The 20,907-nt window shown below is 37.0% G+C and overlaps 2 protein-coding genes across 4 annotated transcripts in view; both read left to right on the forward strand.

Moving 5' to 3' along the window:
- Positions 1-20,907, forward strand: part of LOC114662955 (interferon-inducible GTPase 5-like) — a 138,471-nt gene that overhangs the window by 36,331 nt on the left and 81,233 nt on the right. The window contains exons 1-2 of one of the 2 annotated variants that reach the window (XM_051934431.1): positions 251-290; positions 7,808-8,414. The exons of the other annotated variant lie outside the window; for it this stretch is intronic. Of the exons in view, the coding sequence (XP_051790391.1) occupies positions 7,815-8,414 (600 nt within the window). The 5' untranslated portion in view covers positions 251-290; positions 7,808-7,814. Of the gene's footprint in view, positions 1-250; positions 291-7,807; positions 8,415-20,907 lie in introns of those variants that run through there. 2 annotated transcript variants of the gene reach the window in all.
- Positions 1-20,907, forward strand: part of LOC114663014 (apolipoprotein L2-like) — a 75,450-nt gene that overhangs the window by 6,052 nt on the left and 48,491 nt on the right. The gene's annotated exons all lie outside the window — the stretch shown is intronic.

Genomic DNA, 20,907 nt, shown 5'->3' on the forward strand with positions numbered 1-20,907 from the left:
TATTTATACAAGCTTTTGTAATTTTCTAAAAGTACAGTCTGAGAGCATGTTAATGACAGAAAAGATCTCTGTCATCCCTCTGCACCAACAGGTGTTTATTTTGATCTTATAAGATATGTTTCATTTTCAATGCATTGTGCAAAGATATGATGAGAGGAGTGATGCAGGTAGGTGGAGAAAAACCTGCTTATAATCTGAAGCAAATTTCTTATTTTCTTGTCAGCTTCAATTTCTGTTACTACAGCTGTTCCAGAAAACTTTCATCTAAATTCTAAGGGCTCTTTTTAGTGGTAAGTTCTCCTAAAATTACATTTATTAGTTACTGCTTAGAAGTAAATAATGAAAGATTATTAATTAAATAACAGCAATAATAATTTCTATTTCATGGACAATACATTATTTTTAAGGATGGTATGTACTGTATATTATGATTATTATTTCTTTCTGTTCACTTTTAAATAATAATGCTGTGTAGAAAGTTTCTTGGTAGTGAGCCATCCTCTTTATTGTTCACTTTGAAATAGTCTATCTTAGATTATTGACGAGAGTGAATGCAGAAGAAAAGAGTTTCTTTGCACATTTAGTTTCTTAGTGGCTTGAATTCAGAAAATTCTTGTCAACTCATCCAAATATTTAACATCGAACAATATCTGGCATGACTTCAATCTTCAATTAATTTTTACAGACACCTAACTCTCAATACTGTTATGAATTATTTATTTTACCCTGATTGCTACATGTTTTCAATGAAAGCCCTCCTTTTTCATACATTCAGTGAAATGTTTTGTCTTAACTTACCTTGAATTTTTTTCCAGGGTATTCTGTCATTGAATGAAACATATCAAATTTAAATTTGTGTGTCATACACTGAATTTCATCATACTATCATTGACTGGTTAAAAATTAAACAAATTTGCAAACTTTATAACAGTAAATAACATATACAGTATATGCACCAGTTTGGTCTCCCCCGTCAATAGTTCTGAACTGTGAATACTGAAACAAGTAGAAAATTAACTGATATCTAAAAGGAATAAAGTTAAAGATAAAACATTTCTTTCCAGCATTTTAAGTAATGTTAGTGTATTAGTTTTGCTTTGTATGATTGTACGGTGAAAAAAAGAAAGGGGCACCATATAAAACTTAGAGCACCTCATGACATCTGAGATCTCAGATAACTTTTACCAAGATCTCAGACCTTAATGATCACCTCTGGGCTAGAACTTGTTCACAATCATAGAAATAATCAGATGCCTGTGAACATGAATTGGTAGATTGGAATCCACAGCCCCACAATTTTTCTGAAGCCGATGAAGCAGCAGAAAGAATCCGGCCCTCTTTCCACGCTTCCTCTGGCAGGATCTCTGTTGTGTAGGCAGGATCCTAACCGGCAACAGTAAAGGTACGCCGAAAATTGCATCATGCTGTATTGGCAATGGAAAAATAACACCATTTCACTGAAACTGGAACTCTTCCATTGTAGATTTGATTGTCAGTAACGAGTGGTAATCGTATGTCCATGAAGAAAAGACAACATAGGATAAAAACATCGGTATAACCTTAGGATTAGGAATCAACAGTCCCAAAGCACAATCCGGAAACAAAGTCAAAAAACAGAACAAAATGGTTAAAAAATCCCAATAATTCAAAAAGCACAGTTAAGTTACAAGAATTCAGCAAAACTCCCTGTATTATTGTAGTATTCCCCTCTACTTACCCTTTACCTAGGGATAAGTGTACTCATCAGATTCATTAGCAGGTTGGTCTACTGTTGCACCTTAAGATTAACACATGCATACATCACTATACACATACATACAGAAACTCGGCAGTGCCCTATGAATGACACACACACACTCTGAATAACCTGTGACATTTTAAACCACACAAGTGCATAATGCAGCCTGTCACACTCTCAGCACTTCAAGAGACTTACTTATTATCGGCACGAACAACATACGATGTTTTAATGATATCTCAGACCTAAATATTAGTTTTGGTCTACAAGAATACATTTAAACATACAAAGGCTCAGCACTCTTGACTATAGGCCATTTAATAGGCCAAGAATACCTTACTTCCTGTTCCCTACTTTTGAGTGGAGCTCACACCCTCAGCCCTTAATAAACCTCGCAGCACACAGGTAATGGCAAACCTCCGGCCGCACCAGGTGCTCAAAGAAATCTATCTTACTACTTCAATCACTCTTGAAATTAAGACAAAGCATAGAATGTTAAAAGCAACATGGTATTAATTACAGGAAAAATAATAATACCAGTAGAATAAAGAATAATACAAAGTAAAGTCTGGATATATATAGTCTTTAGAAAATGCTTACGAAAAAGTAAAGATGACAAGGATGAATGTCACAGGTGGCTTGTGATCTAGCACTCGTAGTTGCTCATGATGCTTTTCTGATGACCAGATGGAAATGGCTTCACGTTGACATCGCTCTGTTCTCTTTCTCCTTCCTTTCTATATCGCTCCTCAGACGAGGAATATTTATGCTAAGATTCTACTGGGGGTTTTGTAAGATGTGATTGTTAGATATTCTGATTGGCTGGCTGTCAATATGATGAATGAATTCACTGTCCGTTTTCCCAAACAATACAACTTTTTTAAGTTCTCTGAGGTGTCACTATGTCTTTCTTTCCCAGGCTGTAAAATAATTAGATGTCCTCGCTTTCTCAGGTTATAAAGTAATTGATAACCTGAGCCACCAGCATGTCTTACTTTCTTTGTTGGAACAGCTGTTTTAAAAGTGAGGTATAACTGGGAAGAAGACATGCTTTGATTTGTCCTGAATGTAGTTCATCTGTTGTCTTGTCTTGAACAAAATATAATGGAAATATAAACAAAATGTACAGATTTTGTACCCCACAACACTCCCAAAGAGCATTTACAAAAGAAATTGCCATGAACTGCAGAAGACACTCTGAATTTATCAGGTGGAGGGCAGTTCCTGGCAGTGATTGGCAGGATGCCACACCTTTTGGGGACCTCCCACAAATCACATGGAACATAGCCAAGGCAGCATTCATACACAGACAGAACCGAAAATAAAGAATGCAGTACATTACTTAAATCAAACAAGAACAAAAAAGGCATTAAAAAATTAATTTGAGCCCAAGCAACAAGAGGAACCCTGTCTGAGACATACAGTTAGGTCCATAAATATTTGGACAGAGACAACTTTTTTCTAATTTTGGTTCCGTACATTACCACAATGAATTTTAAATGAAACAACTCAGATGCAGTTGAAGTGCAGACTTTCAGCTTTAATTCAGTGGGGTGAACAAAATGATTGCATAAAAATGTGAGGCAACTAAAGCATTTTTTTAACACAATCTCTTCATTTCAGGGGCTCAAAAGTAATTGGACAAATTAAATAACTGGAAATAAAATGTTCATTTCTAATATTTGGTTAAAAACCCTTTGCTGGCAATGACAGCCTGAAGTCTTGAACTCATGGACATCACCAGATGTTGGGTTTCCTCATTTTTAATGCTCTGCCAGGCCTTTACTGCAGCGGCTTTCAGTTGCTGTTTGTTTGTGGGCCTTTCTGTCTGAAGTTTAGTCTTCAACAAGTGAAATGCATGCTCAATTGGGTTAAGATCAGATGACTGACTTGGCCATTCAAGAATTTTCCACTTCTTTGCTTTAATAAACTCCTGGGTTGCTTTGGCTGTATGTTTTGGGTCATTGTCCATCTGTATCATGAAATGCCTCCCAATCAATTTGACTGCATTTAGCTGGATTTGAGCAGACAGTATGTCTCTGAACACCTCAGAATTCATTCGGCTGCTTCTGTCCTGTGTCACATCATCAATAAACACTAGTGTCCCAGTGCCACTGGCAGCCATGCACGCCCAAGCCATCACACTACCTCCACCGTGTTTTACAGATGATGTGCTATGCTTTGGATAATGAGCTGTTCCACGTCTTCTCCATACTTTTTTTCTTGCCATCATTCTGGTAGAGGTTGATCTTGGTTTCATCTGTCCAAAGAATGTTTTTCCAGAACTGTGCTGGCTTTTTTAGATGTTCTTTAGCAAAGTCCAATCTAGCCTTTCTATTCTTGAGGCTTATGAGTGGCTTGCACCTTGCAGTGCACCCTCTGGATTTACTTTCATGCAGTCTTCTCTTTATGGTAGACTTGGATATCGATACGCCCGCCTACCCCCTGGAGAGTGTTGTTCACTTGTTTGGCTGTTGTGAAGGGGTTTCTCTTCACCATGGAAATGATTCTGTGATCATCCACCACTGTTGACTTCCGTGGATGTCCAGGTCTTTTTGCGTTGCTGAGTTCACCAGTGCTTGCTTTCTTTCTCAGGATGTACCAAACTTAACAGTTTCAATGAATGCTGTTCCATGGACATACTGAGAGAAATTTGAATAGAGTGCACCACAATATCCCCTTTGGCATGTTCTGTCATTTGATCACCTGTAATGTTTGTGGTTTTCATCCATTTACAGTTTTTCTCAATTGCTTTTGTGCAATACGCAAATCAGGAACTTCATTCTTACCACTCTTAAAGCAGTTCTCAAAACAGTTCAGGCATTTCTCATAACAAAGACTCACCTGTGCAAAATACACTTAAACAGTCAAAACCTTTTTCACGTGAGTCCAAACATGCAAAGTCAGTCAATCACTTCAACATTGTGACCAATGAATAAAAACCGTTCACCACTGTTTTTGTATTGTGTTGTATTTACCTCCTTTTTTTGACACCCACTGCACCCTCAATCTACCTGGAGAGGGGTCTCTCTCTGAATTGCCATTCCCAAGGTTTCATCCATTTTTTACCTAGAAGGGTTTTTTGGGAGTTTTTCCTCATCTTCTTAAAGAGTCAAGGCTGGGGGGCTGACAAAAGGCAGGGCCTGTTAAAGCTAATTGCGACACTCCTTGTGTGATTTTGACCTATACAAAAATAAATTGTATTGCATTGTTTTAAGACTTAGACACCAAATGTTTTTTATACTTTGATCAAACCCTTACTGCAAAAAATTTAGGCCTAATGCAAAGTAAAAAATGTTCAAACAAGCAAAAATGAAATGTGAAGGATTTTTTAAAACTTTACACAATATTAATGCTGAAATGTGGAAAAGCAAAATGATACACAAGAAACTGTATGAATCAAAAAACAAAGCATAAATATACAAACTTAGAACATAGCACCAACTACTGCATAGCATAGTAAAGTGACACTATATATACAATATGAATATATAAATCTAAAATTGCTATAAAGTGCAAAGTATGAAATGTCTTAAGGGGCATCCAATTTCTCCTCTCTATTAGGCCACATTGTGTCTACATCACACCTGATGTCTTCCCTTCTGAAACACAGAGGGTAAAATCTTTTTTGCATGCCGCACTCAGCCTTGACAAGCCTCAGGTGTGATATCCTCATGGCCAGCATCCATTGCTTCCATTAAGGAAATCTGATTATAAGGCTACCAATCATACACCTTCCACCTCCAAGCAGATAAGAATTCCTCAGTTGGGTTAAGGAATGGTGAATATGGTGGCCTTTCATTTTCGGGAATGAGGGCATTGTAGAACCCATCTATGAATTGAAGAAGCTGGTCTGTGTTGCATATGAATTACCCCATGTTCAGCAATAGCAGAACACATTGTGATGTTGCCACGCTGGCCTGGTACATCCACTGTGGCCCTCTGACCTATGATGTTTCAGCCATGTCTCCTTACTTTATTCAGGTCAAATTCAGTCTCATCCACATACACAAAGTTTTGTGGTGTCTCGTTGGCCTCCAACTCAAGTATTCTCTGTAAAATCCAAAAGTATTGTTCACATTAGAAATATCTGAAACAGTGTAGCTTAGAAAAAAGAGAAAACGTCTCTATATCCTTACCTGAAGACACAGATGGCTAAGCTCTTTTACTCTCTCACTGTTCCTCTCAAATGGAACCTTGTACAGCTATTTGTAGAAACAGCATGTCTTTTCAGGACTCTTTCTAAGGTAGAGAGACTCACACAGGCAATGTGGTGAAAAATCCCATTATCCTCCACAACAGCTCACTGGATCTCATTTAGCCTAATGTTATTGTTTTCTCTCACCATGTCCACAAATGCCATCTGCTGTTCATGTGTCAAGAGTGGCCCACTCCCATCAGAATGAGGCAGTGGTACTATTCTGACAATACTAAGGTCATCAATTTATCAATTGTTATACAGAGGTCACAGATTCAACTATTTACAATATACTGCGGAAATGTAATGTTGCATATGATACCGAAATACAGTAAATGTAGGATCAGATACTTGTTCTCATTCCTGAATGTCCATATTACAGAAGTCACTGTAGACTGTGGCAACTGAGGCTGTACCCATCAACCAACTTCAGTCAAACTTAGGCCATGATTGACAACATGGTCTACAATTGTTGCCCTTATTTCATTAGACACCATATGAAATAAGGTGTCAGGTGTCATATGGTATCAATTCACTTCGCTCCTTCTACACCTGCCCCTGACTCTTCCTTGTCTTCTCTGTGCTCCTCTCCCTCTTGCCATACATCGCATTCTGACACCACATCCATTCAGAAAGTCTGGTTCTTGTACCTGCATGACACCTAATTCCTGCTCCATTTTCAGCACTACTCAATGTGTTAAACACAAGAATCATACACGCTTTTGTGTATTTACTACAGTTCCATGACATGCACTTGGGATACAAGATTTAGAGCAAGATGTTTCTATTTGTTTTAACTAAACCTCTTCTGAGAACATCTTCCATACTTCTATTTGCTTTCAATTGAAGGGCAATTTACTACTAACACTGGCAGTGTGTAACTGGCTTTGCTCTTTCATACATATTTGAAAAAACATTTAAAGTGATTTGATTGAAAACACTAATACAATGCTGGACGGCATTAAGGTGAGTGAGAGATCTGTAGTTCTAACTGACAAAAGTACAAACTGTTTTGATGAGTTGTCAGAGTCAGATGAGAAATGCATCAACACAATGACAAACCTTCCTTAGTAGCGAAATGTGTGTAGACACAAAGGCATTTTGTATAAACACAATGAGAATGGCCACAGTGGGTGAGGAAATGATGCTACTGATTTGAGAAATGCATTAAGAGTAATGAGAATGATGTTTCTGATGTGAGTACTGCATCAAAGTGATCAAGAAAAACTGTAATGACTAGTGTCAATGGGTCAGAATTCCTGTTACGCTGTTTTCTTTCTTGTATACTCATGGTATCTCTGTAATAGGATAAGACTTACTTTTTTAAAACTATTATAAATGATTGCATGCTGTTTATTCAGGACACAATAAGCCCATACAGTATTCTCAGTTAAAAATAGCAAGATGTCTCTGTCTTATATGGGGGTTGAAGTAGGGTGTTCTTAGTAATTCTTTCATCAATGGTTATGAAAGTAGCAAACTAAAGAAGTTCTCTGGCTGTGGTTTTACATTAGAGTCAGAAGCTGAGCAGGATAAAGGATGAAGTATTGAGGGTGAAAGGAGAGAGAAAGTCAAAAAAGAGAGATACAAGAAAAAGGGAAATATTGCTTCCATGTGTTGCTTAGCTGAGAAGGAGAAAAGTAGAAATAATTAGTTAAATCCACATAGAAAGCTTCCAGGCCTTGGTTTGAACCTTACCTAGTGAAGCTCTAAAAAAGCAATAACCACTGTTCCTTGTAATTTTAAATGAGGTGAAGTGTCGTTAGAAATTTAAAGAACAAAACAATAGTCATTTAACATGTTTCTCATGCATTTCATTAGGTACCTGTACTGCAAACCTACTAAAAGTGTTTTTTTTCTTTCTGTTCCAGAAATACAATGGGAAAATCACAGTCTAAACCCAATTGTTTTTTCGATGATGAAGAAGTTAAGAAGATCGCTGAAGCCTATAACAAAGATGGGTTGCATGCAGTATTTCCATTAATTAAAGAAAAATGTGATAATATGGAAAATGAAAAACTCTCAATTGCATTGACAGGAGAAGCCGGTGTGGGCAAATCTGTCTTCATTAATGCCATGAGAGGCCTGGGACCCAATGATGAAGGAGCAGCTAAAGAAGGTTCAACAGAGCAAACTTCAGAACCAACACCTTATCAACACCCAACACTTCCATCTGTCTGCCTATGGGATCTCCCAGGAATTGGAACACCAGCATTTTCTGCTCACGAATACCTGGATAAAGTTAAGTTTGAAACATATGACCTTTTTATCTTAATAACTGGAGACAGAATCAAGGAGAATGATGTAAAACTGGCTAAAGAGATTAAGAAAATGGGAAAAGAGTTCTATTTTCTTCGCAGCAAGACAGATATAGTTGAAGAAAACCTTCCCCCAATGAGGCAACTTGGAGAAGAACTTGATAAAATAAGAATTTACTGTAAAAACAACCTAGAGGAAAGTGGATTACCCACTTCACAGGTTTTCCTTGTTTCTGGCAAATATCCAGATCGTTATGACTACATGCAGTTTTGTGACTGTTTGGAGTCTGAGCTGCCAGATAATAAGAAGCATGTCTTTGTGCTTTCACTTCCCAATCTTACTGAAGCTATAATTGAAAAGAAGAAAAAAGTTCTATAAACACATATTGCTCTGGTAGCAACAGTTTCTGCTGGATTAGGAGCAGTTCCAATCCCTGGCTTATCTATTGCCTGTGATATCGGTATCCTAGTAGCCTCAATTCTGCATATGCGAAGGTACTTGGAACTCGATGACGAGTCTCTCTGCAGACTTGCCTGTAGAGTTAACAAACCTGTTCAAGAGCTGAAAGCAGAAATAACAAGCCCATTTATGTTTAATATCACCCCTTCATCTGTCATAAAATTTCTCACATCGACCGTTTCTGGTGTTGTAATGATTGCTGATGATGCCCTTCTGATAATACCTGTGATTGGGTCTGTTATTGGAGATACCGTCTCTTTTATCGCAACTTCCTATCTGCTGAAAAGTGCACTGAATGATTATACAGAGTCTGCAGCAAAGGTGTTGAAAAAAGCGATTGAAGCCAATTAGAGGTACTTTAATATTTTAATTTTAAACTTCTAAATGGATCTTTTAAAAGTAATTGTTATGTTAAAAAATTTCTTACAGCCCCCAGATCAATCTTAGTGTAATTACTATCGAGTCTAGTACCAAGAGCAACATGGCATACCCATTACTGTCTTATTGTCACTCATGTATGTGTAGTTTAAACTCTTTATAAGGTCTTTCTTTCCCTTTCCCTACTTTCGATCATTTAGGACCTCTTTCCTCCGTTAATAAATTTAAATTATTTCCAAGTTTTCTTTATTTATACAGAAAAGTATTATGGTGTGTTTCCCTTTTTCATTGCAATGTCCAGATTTGACTTATATGAGCCATGCTCAAATGTTATTTTAATACGTGTGACACTGAAAGACATTTCTTGAAGTCTTGATTAAGTTTCACAAGACAATTGATTGATAGAGTAGACACTTCTTAGTTCTGTACAATTGAAATTTTAAGAGATTTAATTTTGCCTGGAGATAAGGAAAAAAAAACAAACACAAAATAGAATTTGTGTGTATGGACTATAACAATGATTTATTCTGTGCTCTACAGCTGTGCACTCCAGTGTGGAAACGCTCAAGTTCGTATCACGCCCGGGAACCACTCCGGCCACACTACCACTCCCCCTCTTTAAGCCGCGAGTGCAGTGATTATTTATTTAAAAACTGGCCTTTCCTTCTGATCCGCAAACCCGCTATATCACACTGTTATGAAACAGTCCTTCCAGGGATTATTGTGAGTAAATAAAACCACCGGAAGTTAAAAACTCAAAACCAAATTTGTACTGCAGGCCAGACATACAGTAAGTCAAAACAGGAACTGAGCAACCAAAGTACAGGAAGAAACCAAAATTCAAAAAGGATTTCAATACTAAAATAAAACCTAGCACTTGATCTAATTAAATCAAAGCTGACTATTACAAAAGATTTGTTGTTTATCCAACTGAGGAATCATTTTGAATGGAATCTTTATACCAGAAGCCCGGTAACATCACAAACTCAATGGTCTCAGTCACATTACTTATCTACTGTGGTGAGTAAAACCAAGGAAAGGACAAAACAAAACACTTTTTAGACTTAGTAATATCCTAAACTGTTAGAAAGTTCCAGAAACCACTCTTAAGTGAAGAATATCAAATAAAATCTCCAAAAATACTGTATGTAGTATGACAGCTTCGTTGTGATAAGAAAAGAAATGAAGACTTGTTCAGGAACAAAAGAAACAAGACCATTGATTTAGTGGTAAGACACCTTTTATTTCTGAAATTGATTTTTTTTTAAATTTCCCAAAACTATTTTTGATTTCACCATTTAGTGTTACATACCAAAACTCTCAACTGAGTAGGATTCCAAGAGAAAATTTTTATTCCAGTCTTGTTTTGCTATGTTGATATCCTGTTCAGTTTGCTATTTTCACCAACACTTGGCTGTTTCCTGTTTTCTTTATATCATGTAGGGATCCATTTTGTAGGTGTTTGTCTCTCATTTTAGTAGCTTTCCATGTAACTGTCCAGTACTTCACAGCCAGCCAGCAAATACTCAGACTGCAATTTTTATTTTGAATAGGTGTTCAGCAAGTGACACAAAGTTTGTCTTGCATTTCTGTCAAGCCAACTGAACAGAAAGTCTCTCTGCTTCTGTTTGTCAGTACAATCTACTGGCCCTCAGGACTAGTAGCAACTTACTGTCACAGCCTAATCTCTTTCTTTTCTATGCAACTGTATGACCAACCATCTAAACTGCAGCCATCTCTTCTGGTTTGTTTTGTCGGCTTTCTGAATCACAACTTAACACCAGGTATTATTTTCAGATTTGTCTGCATGGATGTCATTTTTAGCTATACGTTATTTGCGTTATGTTTGTCTTATGTATGCAACCTATTAATTCAGTCATCTGAAAACAATCTTTTTTCTGGGTCCAGCTGAATGCTCTTTTAGTCAGTAGTTGTTTGTCTTTTTTCATTCCTCTGCCTTCCTACTTACCTCATGAACATGGCTGGACTTCTGCATGGGCAACTGCATGGGCTACAGGAGCTCCAGAATTAATGAAGATGTATAAAAAAATAATTCATCTTTGTGTCACAATGAAAAACTCTGCCAGTAGACAGGTTGATGCACTCAACTTTTATCCCTTTTCCATTGTCTCTAAGATAATTCATCTATAATGATAAACAAACCCCATGGAGTTAATATTGACGTGAGCTCTCAAAAATCATGGAAATGCTCAGAAACTTTGCCAAAGTCAGCAAAATGCATTAAAGTCAATAAGGAAGGAGAATCTGAACTAGTTTTAAGTGGATTACAACAGTGCAGTGGTCTCTTAAGCATCCCTAAGTGCTAGGGAAGCATCTACCAACTATGCAGGTGTGATTACTGTGGCCAAAAATGTGACCTGAGCTGAGACCATAGTACTAACCACTAGACCAAGAATGTTAACCAACAACAAAATACAACAAAAGGCCACTAACTGGAAATAAATTAAAAAAAAGACAAGAAACAACAAAAAAAATGCATGCATACCCACCCATTGAGCTCACAGACACTGACTGGCCATGCCACAAAGCAGTTATTGCAAACGGATCTTTGAGTCCTGGTGGTCAGTGTTTCAGCCTGCTTGTCACCCATTCACTGGGTCCACATAGCAGAAGAAGTGGTGCCAAATGTATGGCCAACAAACCTTAAACCCCTTAATAATAATAAGGGAAGATTTATTATTAATTAAAAGGCCTTTGTATCTTTTTAGCCACTTAAGCATGAGGTGAGGCATTGATGGGACACTACAAAATTTCAAAGTTGCATATGATACAATAAATCCACGAGTCAATTCAAATTCAAAAATGGCATTTTTACACTCCAGAGGGTGTCTTCATTCAAATAAATCCCTTTCATTCCTAAAATATGCCATTTGTACACGTATACCCCAAGGAGAGCAGCACATCATAGCTAACTGAACCTGCTTTTATCAGAGATCTCACCTGCAATGAGATACATACAGTGAATAGCTCTTTACCATTGGATACAATGGAAATGTCTTCTTTATCTTCAAAAGAAGAAAAACACGGTTGAGTAAATCTTCGAAAATTTACAGAATGCTTGGAATATGGAATATGAAGACCTTGAGCCAGATTCTGATCACAGTTTTGACTCTATTATTGAAGGACTTGATGCTATTCTTGATTTGTAAGTGTTCCTCATAGTATAACTTTGAAGCACTGTGGCCTGGTTATATATATGTATATAGGACTAGGCAAGTTAACACGTTATTATCGCATTAACATATTAATTAATTAAAGGCGACAATTATTTCATCTAACGTTAACGCAGTTTTTGTTATTATTATTATTATTTTGAAAGCCTCAGTCTTGCTAGCAATCCATAGTGATCAGTGATCTTCTTGTTACAGTGTTTTTCGATACGCTTTTGCTAGAAGGAAAGTTAACTTTGTTGATTTGACCTTGATTCCCTGCGCGTGCGTGAGTAGCGAAGAGCAAACAGCTTCTAAAATGGCAAGTGGAGAGATACCAAAGTGAATGCTCAAAGCAAAATAATCCATGGATTACATTTTTTGGATTACTGCTGAATCAGACTCTAATTTGTTGGACTCCGATTTTGATGCAAGTGATCTGGAGAAGTAGATCGAAAACGAAAGTGAGGTACCGGTATCAGCTGATCGGTCCCCAGCTGATCGTGGTGCTGAACACGTTCGTGTAGCTGATGCGCTGATGGTAACATTCTCCTGGGAGGACAGACACTTACGATGACAGGAGGTACAAACCATATTGCATCTCACTGCAACTGCCACCCCCAAGCACCTGTCTCACAAAGACAGCCAGGCAGCCAGCCTACCGTGCATTCCTGCTAGTGATCGAGCTGCCCCCCACGCAGCCGCAAACTGCAAACAGGCGCCAATAGCAGGCACAACATGCAGCAACAGACATTTTATGTTGATTTATGTGTGAAATCATTGCTTTGTGTGATTTTCAGAAAACTGAGTTTTTTGGAAAAAATATTAGCCCTCAAAGAGTTGCTACTGAACATAAACTACTTATGCTGCTCCCGGATAAAAGAAAATGTTTCTGCTGGTACCTGGTCAGGTAAAAAAAGAGAACCAATTTAGAAATGTTAACTTGCTTTTCCTCGGGAGGTGCCTGTTAAAATGTTGTAATTGTGGCCTTGGACTGTTGAGGGTAGCTTGTTTTTCTATAACAAACTGGATAAAACGTTCAATGTTCTGGCAGTGGCAAATAGTTTTGGTTTTATATCTGATTTGAATATTAATATTGATTTGATTTTAATATTGAAGTTGAGATTTACAAGAAATATTTTAACTGCTACTATGTAAAGGGAATACTGCTGTTAAAAAGCACCTTATTTGTTGAAAGTATTTGCAAACCAAATACACACAACTTTTGAGGTCATTATTGAATTTTGCATGTAAAAATATGATTGTTGTGATTGTCAGCGATTAATTGCAATTAAAAATTTTAATTCCTGTCCAGCACTAATATATATATATATATATATATATATATATATATATATATATATATATATATATATATATATAAAATGCAAAACTGACTGACTCACTCATTCATCAACAATAACACTATTTCCTGTTTAGCTGAAAAGCTGAAATTTGGCAAGTTTGTACATCTAGGCCATTTGGTATCCATTAAAAAAAGACATATTGTTAAATCAATAAAATAAAATAACACAATTAAAAATTTAAAAACTAAATACACCCAAATCTTAAAAAATGCTATGATGTATTATGTTGAAATTTAATGACATACGGAAAAATTAGTCAACATTTGTCCATATTTGTCAGTAATAATGCTTTTCAAGGTTCTATTCCTAGGGACTGCGTCCTCTTATCTACTCAGCACTAGAAGGAATTGCCCAGAAAAATGGGGCTGCCTCTTTACACAAATGAAGGTCATTACAAGAAGTAAAAGGGAAGGATGAAAGTTCCACAAAACTCAAAAGTAGACAAGCTTAGCAAGTTGCCCCCTTGGGTACAGGCAGTACTTTTTATTTTGTCAACTTCTTCTTGCTCCTCACAAGGCATTATACAAAATATAAAAATTCAAAGAGTTGATGGTTCCGTGTGGATTGTTAATTGCACTTATGTTGGGAGTGATAAACTCTTGTTGTTATTCATTTACTACTTAGGTATAAAAAGAAACAGAAACAAGAAAAATAGCCATACAGAAAATGCAAGACTGGTGCAATGACAGTGTAGACAAACTACAGGAATGTTTCTCCTGTATTAACTGGGATGTGCTGACATTCTCACAAACACTGAGGCCACTTACACTGCCAGTGAATACATTAAATTCTGTGAGTCTATGACAATTAAGGAAAGAACCGTCAAGATGGACTCAAATAGTAAGCCATGGATCGCTAAAGAGCTTAAAGCACTACTACTGGATAAACAACATGTTCATCCGCAAAATAAGGTAGAAGACAAGTATGTTTTACTGCAAAGGATTAACAGATTAATTAAATAAAATACAAAGATTTACAAAAATCAAGAGGTGGTTTAATGATAACAAACCAAAGCAGATTTGGAAAGGCCTGGATATAATCACAAGACTAGACTCTAAAAAAGTGCAAACTTTCCAATAGATAAGGACCACAAGCTTTTAGCGAATGAATTTAAGGATTTTTTCACAAGATTCGAAACCAATGACTTCAATATACAACATGCAGAAGAAAGGGAGATGCTTTGTAAAACTATTAAAATTACTGCTGGGACGAAAGGGGAGAAAGGTTTGTCGCAGGTAAAAACCAACAGGGCAATGGAGCCAGTCAGCATATCAGGTTGGCTCCTAAAGTCCTGCTTTAAGTTGCTCTCTCCAGTTTTCAATTTACTTCTTCACTGTTCCCTGATCGGTGGAATTGTACCTGAGCTGTGGAAACAGTCAGTCATTACCTGGGATCCTTAGGTCTCCTGGCCAAGCAGTCTGAATGACCATAGACTCATGGCATTCTCTTCCATTACAATGAAAAGCTTTGAACATTTGGTGAAAAACATTTTATTGTCATTTCAAGAAGAGTGGGAGATGCTCTGCTTGGTTATACTACATCAGATCTGCACTTTTCTCGATAAGCCTGGTTTGTAATGTATGTCAGAGCAATATTTCTGGATTTTTCTTGATTCAATACAATTCGGCCTAACATACTGATTGAGAAATTTAATACTATGAATGTTAACCCATTTCTCACATTATGGATTCAGGACTTACTTTAAAATTATTACAGACAGCTGAAATACAGGACACTTTTTCAAAAGTCATTCACTCAATCACAGGCTGTGTTCAGAGATGTGTCTTATCTCCTTTACTGTTTACTTTGTATATAATGACCTGAGACAGAGCAATGACCACCACTGCTCCATTATCAAGTCAAGTATGCTAATGACACCATGCTCATAGTATACATATCAGGGGAAGATGTAAGCCATTACTTAAATCAAGTGGACTGTTTGGTAAACTGGTAAAATGAAAAACATCTTACCCTGAATGTCAAAAATACCAAAGAAATGTTATTTGACATTAAAAGACAGAAATCTGTATGTTCACCCATTATTGTTCTTTGGGTAGAAGTATTGACTGAATATAAATACTTAGGTACTACCCCAGGCAACAATCTTAAAAGGAATAAAAATACTAAAAAATATTTTCTGAATGCTATCAGTGCTTATTTATCCTCCATAAACTAAGACTATTTAAAGTGGAGAAGGACCTTTTATCACAGTGTAATTCGGTCTGGCATCACTTTCAGCTTCATTGCCTGGTTTAGTAGTCTGACAGACCAACATTTAAAAAAGCTGCAGGAAATTACCAAACATCAGTTCAAGTTACTGGTGTTGACATAGATAATTAAGTAAGTGTGGGTCAGAGAACAGTTCTGGAAATCATCTCAACTGACAGACACCCACTATACACAGAACTTAACTTCACTTAGTCAGGGAGGAATCTCCAGAAATTCCTTTCTTCCCAGTACCATACATCTTTTTAATAGCTTACTCATATGGAGCAGAGGACTGTGAAGAGACTTGCTTACAGTGTCAGTAGCAAGATTTGAACTTACAACCTTAAGGTTTGAAGTCCTGGGTACAAAGCCTTAACCACTACACCACATTACCCACCAATACTATTGGGCTATTGCAAAAAAAAAAACTACAAATATTGTACACATAAAATCACTTATTTAGTTACACACAGCAGTGCTTCTTAAACTCCCAATTAACCAATGGTATTATTACTAACACTTACAAACCTTCCTGGGTAAAATCATGTAATATCACCTAGCATTAATTAACTAATATCTAGTAATTCATTAAAACTCTATAAATAAGTAAGAGCCTAGAAAGAAACTGATTTATTTTATGATGAAAATACCAAAGGTAACAATCTTTAAGGTTTAAACTCCAGTCTGAAGATACATGGAAGCAAAAGTGGCTTTGTGGGTACTGATAAATGATAACCCATGCTCAGTCTGTTGTATGTTATACTGGTAAAGAACTCTTTCAACATGTGTACCCTTTTATCCTGCTCTGTCCTTGCTATTTGCAGTGAATTCAGCCTCTTTGTGGACTGTAGAAACTGCAAAGCACAATGTAGTCCTTGCTGTAGTCACAGCAGCTCTGTTCTTGTGCTCACAGATCAACTGCACTTCCCTTTCTAAACTAATGATATATTTATATCAGCTAGGAGAGCCGCACCTTTCCTGTGTAATTACTAAGTTTAAACACCCTCTGGCTGCAGTTTGAAATTGTGGGTTCTTTGCAAAAATAATATACAAGTAATATTAATACAGTCAATTTAGTCTTATATAACCTTACATAATTGCTTTCCTCTCCCATTCATTTCCAGAAAAGTGAGTTGTTTTATTATTATAACTTGCCATTAAGTGAGCTGCTATTGTATGAGTTGCTTGCACATGCATTTTCCTTTGCATTGTGGGGATCCAAGTGGCAGGTGGGCAAATAAAAGAGGTAAATAGTTTGTGTAACCACTGTCAAGGCAAAATTTAACCAGTAAAGTAATTTTTAGCTAAAGTTCAACAGAATGTTTCCCTGCTTTAGGAGAGACAAGTTTTTAGATTTGCCTACGCTGTTCAGTGGGAAATGTTGAAATTTCAAAATTTTGTACAGCACAATCTATTAGAGATATCTCAATTGAACAGTTCTCATGAATTTCCTTGAAGAATAAGCATGCCTGATTTAACAATATTGGTACACAGGGTGTCAAGTTATTTCATGCAGAAAGACAGACACATTTGGCCATCTGAGTAGGTGCTTCATGCATTATATGCAAAGGCAAGTTCAGCTGGTCAGGAACTGAAAGTGACATCATCAGGGACATGACCGATAACCACTGCAGAGGGAGGATGAGAAATGGCATTAGGCAACAGTGCCAACCCTTGGTTGGGAATGTAATTACATTTATATGAGCCTTTAAATTATCTTCCTAAGCTCACATCTGTGGCAACAACAACATGTATTTATATAGCACATTTTGATGCAATAGCTCAAAGTGCTTTACAAGGTGAAGAAAGAAAAGCTTATAAAAAATAAGATTAGGTAATACTAAATAACAAAGAATAACATAAGGTTCGACGGCTGGAAGGACAGAAAAAACAAAACAAAAAAATAAAACTCCAGAGGGCTAGAGAAAAAAAAATCTGCAGTCTATGAGACCAGATAACCCATCTGAGTATTCTACCTAACATAAATGAACTCAATCGGTCCTCATGGTTTTCAGGCTTCATGTGAAAGAATTTGATGATGGTCGTGTGGACCTCTGGCCTTCAGTTCATCAATGTAGGGAGCTCATGGTGCCCTGATCAGGTGGTGGGGGTGCAGATCAGCACCACAGAGAACCGGAAAAAGAACAACAGAGAAAGTAGGAATTAATACAGACTGTAGAGCCATGCTAAAAATGATAATTCAACGTATATATAGTTTATCAGGGTTACATTAAAATGTACACCTGATAAAGCCATGTTACAATAATGTGTTTTTAGCAGTTTTTTTAAAGTGGCCCACTGTATTAGCCTGGCAAATTTCTATTGGTAAACTGTTCCAGATTTTAGGTGCATAACAGCAGAAGACCACCTCACCACTTTTAAGTTTAGCTCTTGGAATAATAAGCAGACACTTATTTGAAGATCTAAGGTTACGATTTGGAGTGTAAGAAAAAAAGCCTTCTGAAATATAGGATGGAGTGAGAGTATTTAAGGCTTTGTAAACCATAAGCAGTTTTTTAAAGTCAATTCTGAATGACATGGATAACCAGTGTAGTGACATCAAAACTGGAGAGATTTACATTTTACATCATTTAGCAGACGCTCTTATCCAGAGCGACTTACAACAGTGTTTGTTAGTTTTTTCCGCATACCCCTTGGGATCAGAGCGCAGGGTCAGCCATTGTACAGTGCCCCCTGGAGCAATTACAGGTTAAGGGCCTTGCTCAAGGGCCCAGCAGAGTAGGATCTCTTTTGGCACTGACGGGGATTCGAACCGGCAACCTTCGGGATACCAGCGCAGATCCTTAGCCTCAGAGCCACCACTCCGCCTATAGAGAGAGATGTGCTCAGATTTTCTTTTCCTAGTTCAGATTCTTGCTGCTGCATTCTTCACTCATTGTAATCGATTGATGTCTTTTTTTTGGGTCATCCTGAGAAGAGTGCATTACAGTAATCTAGTCGACTAAAAAAAAAAGTGTGAACTCCTTTTTCAGCATCATATTTCTTAAGTGAAAAAATGCTGTCCTACTGATCTTATTACTATGTGATTTAAAATTTACATCAGAGTCAATAATTACAGTAATCCCTCGCTATATCGCGCTTCGCCTTTCGTGGCTTCACTCCATCGCGGATTTTATATGTAAGCATGGGTCCTTTTAATTTCTTTTAATTTCTGGTACATGCTTCCTCAATTGGTTTGCCCAGTTGATTTCATACAAGGGACGCTATTGGCAGATGGCTGAGAAGCTACCCAGCTTACTTTTCTCTGTCTCTTGCACTGACTTTCTCTGATCCTGACGTAGGGGGATTGAGCAGGGGGGCTGTTCGCACACCTAGACGATACGGACGCTCATCTAAAAATGCTGAAAGATTATCTTCACGTTGCTATCTTTTGTGCAGCTGCTTCCTGAAATGACATGCTGAACGGTGCTTCGCATACTTAAAAGCATGAAGGGCACGTATTGATTTTTTTATCTCTCTCTCTCTATCTCTCTCTCTCTCTCTGCTCCTGACGGAGGGAGTGTGAGCTGCCACCTTTAACAGCTTTGTGCTGCGGTGCTTCGCATATTTAAAAGCCAAACAGCTCTATTGATTTGTTTGCTCCTTTGAAGAGGAAGATATGTTTGCATTCTTTTAATTGTGAGACTGAACTGTCATCTCTGTCTTGTCATGGAACACAGTTTAAACTTTTGAAAAAGAGACAAATGTTTGTTTGCAGTGTTTGAATAACGTTCCTGTCTCTCTACAACCTCCTGTGTTTCTGCACAAATCTGTGACCCAAGCATGACAATATAAAAATAACCATATAAACATATGGTTTCTATTTCGCGGATTTTCTTATTTCGCGGGTGGCTCTGGAACGCAACCCCCGCGATGGAGGAGGGATTACTGTACCCCTAAATTCTTTAACTCTGTCTTGACTTTTAAGCCTTATCCATTTTTGCCAGTAACTAAGATTTCTGTTTTCTACTTATTTACAACTCATCCACTCAGAAAAACAAGTAAGTCAGTGAACCAAGAGAGTTGGGGTCATCAGGTGCTATTAATAAATACAGTTGTGTGTCATCAGCATAGCTCACGTTATGCCTTGAGATAATCTGACCCAATGAAAGTATGGAGATCAAAAAGAGCAGTGGACCCAGGATAGATCCTTGTGGAATACAATATAAAATATCATGGGTCTCTGAAGTATCATTACCACAACTAACAAAGAATTTGCTACCTGTTAAATAAGACTCAAACCAATATAAGACACTGCCAGAGAGGCCCACCCACTAACTAAGGTAATTTATAACAGCTACAGTGAATAATAATAGTGTGAACCTTTGAGAGTAACTGAAATCGGAGTTGGATAATTTATTTTTTTATTAGACATCTACGATACAAAAAAACAGATGTTTTCTGAAACCCACCATTTTAAGGTTTTGCAGAAAGTGTATTTTTTCCTTAGTCATCTTGAAATCTAATGTGCCTGACTATAATATTTATCCATATCTTGTGAAGATATTTCTATGTTCTAAACACATCATAAGATAAAACAGATCTAGAATAAGAAAAAAAAGTTTTACTTTATTTAGAAAAACTTTAAAAAATATATACACCCTCACACACATAAACTCACTGCACACACTCATGTATATATATATATATATATATATATATATATATATATATAGTATGTATATCTACAGGTATATATATAGTTTAAGTGTTAATCTACAATATACAAATATTAAAAATATCTGTGGTTTATTTCCTAAACAGCCAGAAGTAACTGAAAATAAAAGACTGGAACTTGTAGTTGCTAAGATTCAACCAAAACTCTCCTCACCCTGTACTGACAATGGATTAGAAGACATAATTACTGAGATACATCATGTGCTTGATCAAAGAGAATTTCACATCGCTGTAACAGGAGAATCAGGAAAAGGAAATCAGCCTTCATCAATGCTGTTTGTGATCTGAAACCTGGGGACCCTGAAGCAGCTAAAGAGGGCTTTACTGAAAAAGCCATGGAACTGAAAAAAGTCTTCCTTCTGTGTTTCTATGGGATTTTCCTGGGGCTGAAATTGCAAAATTTTTTAAGAAAGTCACATTTACAAACTATCATTTTATCATTTAATTGTTGGA

The sequence above is a fragment of the Erpetoichthys calabaricus genome, chromosome 12 (genome assembly GCF_900747795.2).
Source record: "Erpetoichthys calabaricus chromosome 12, fErpCal1.3, whole genome shotgun sequence".
Lineage (NCBI taxonomy): Eukaryota > Metazoa > Chordata > Cladistia > Polypteriformes > Polypteridae > Erpetoichthys > Erpetoichthys calabaricus.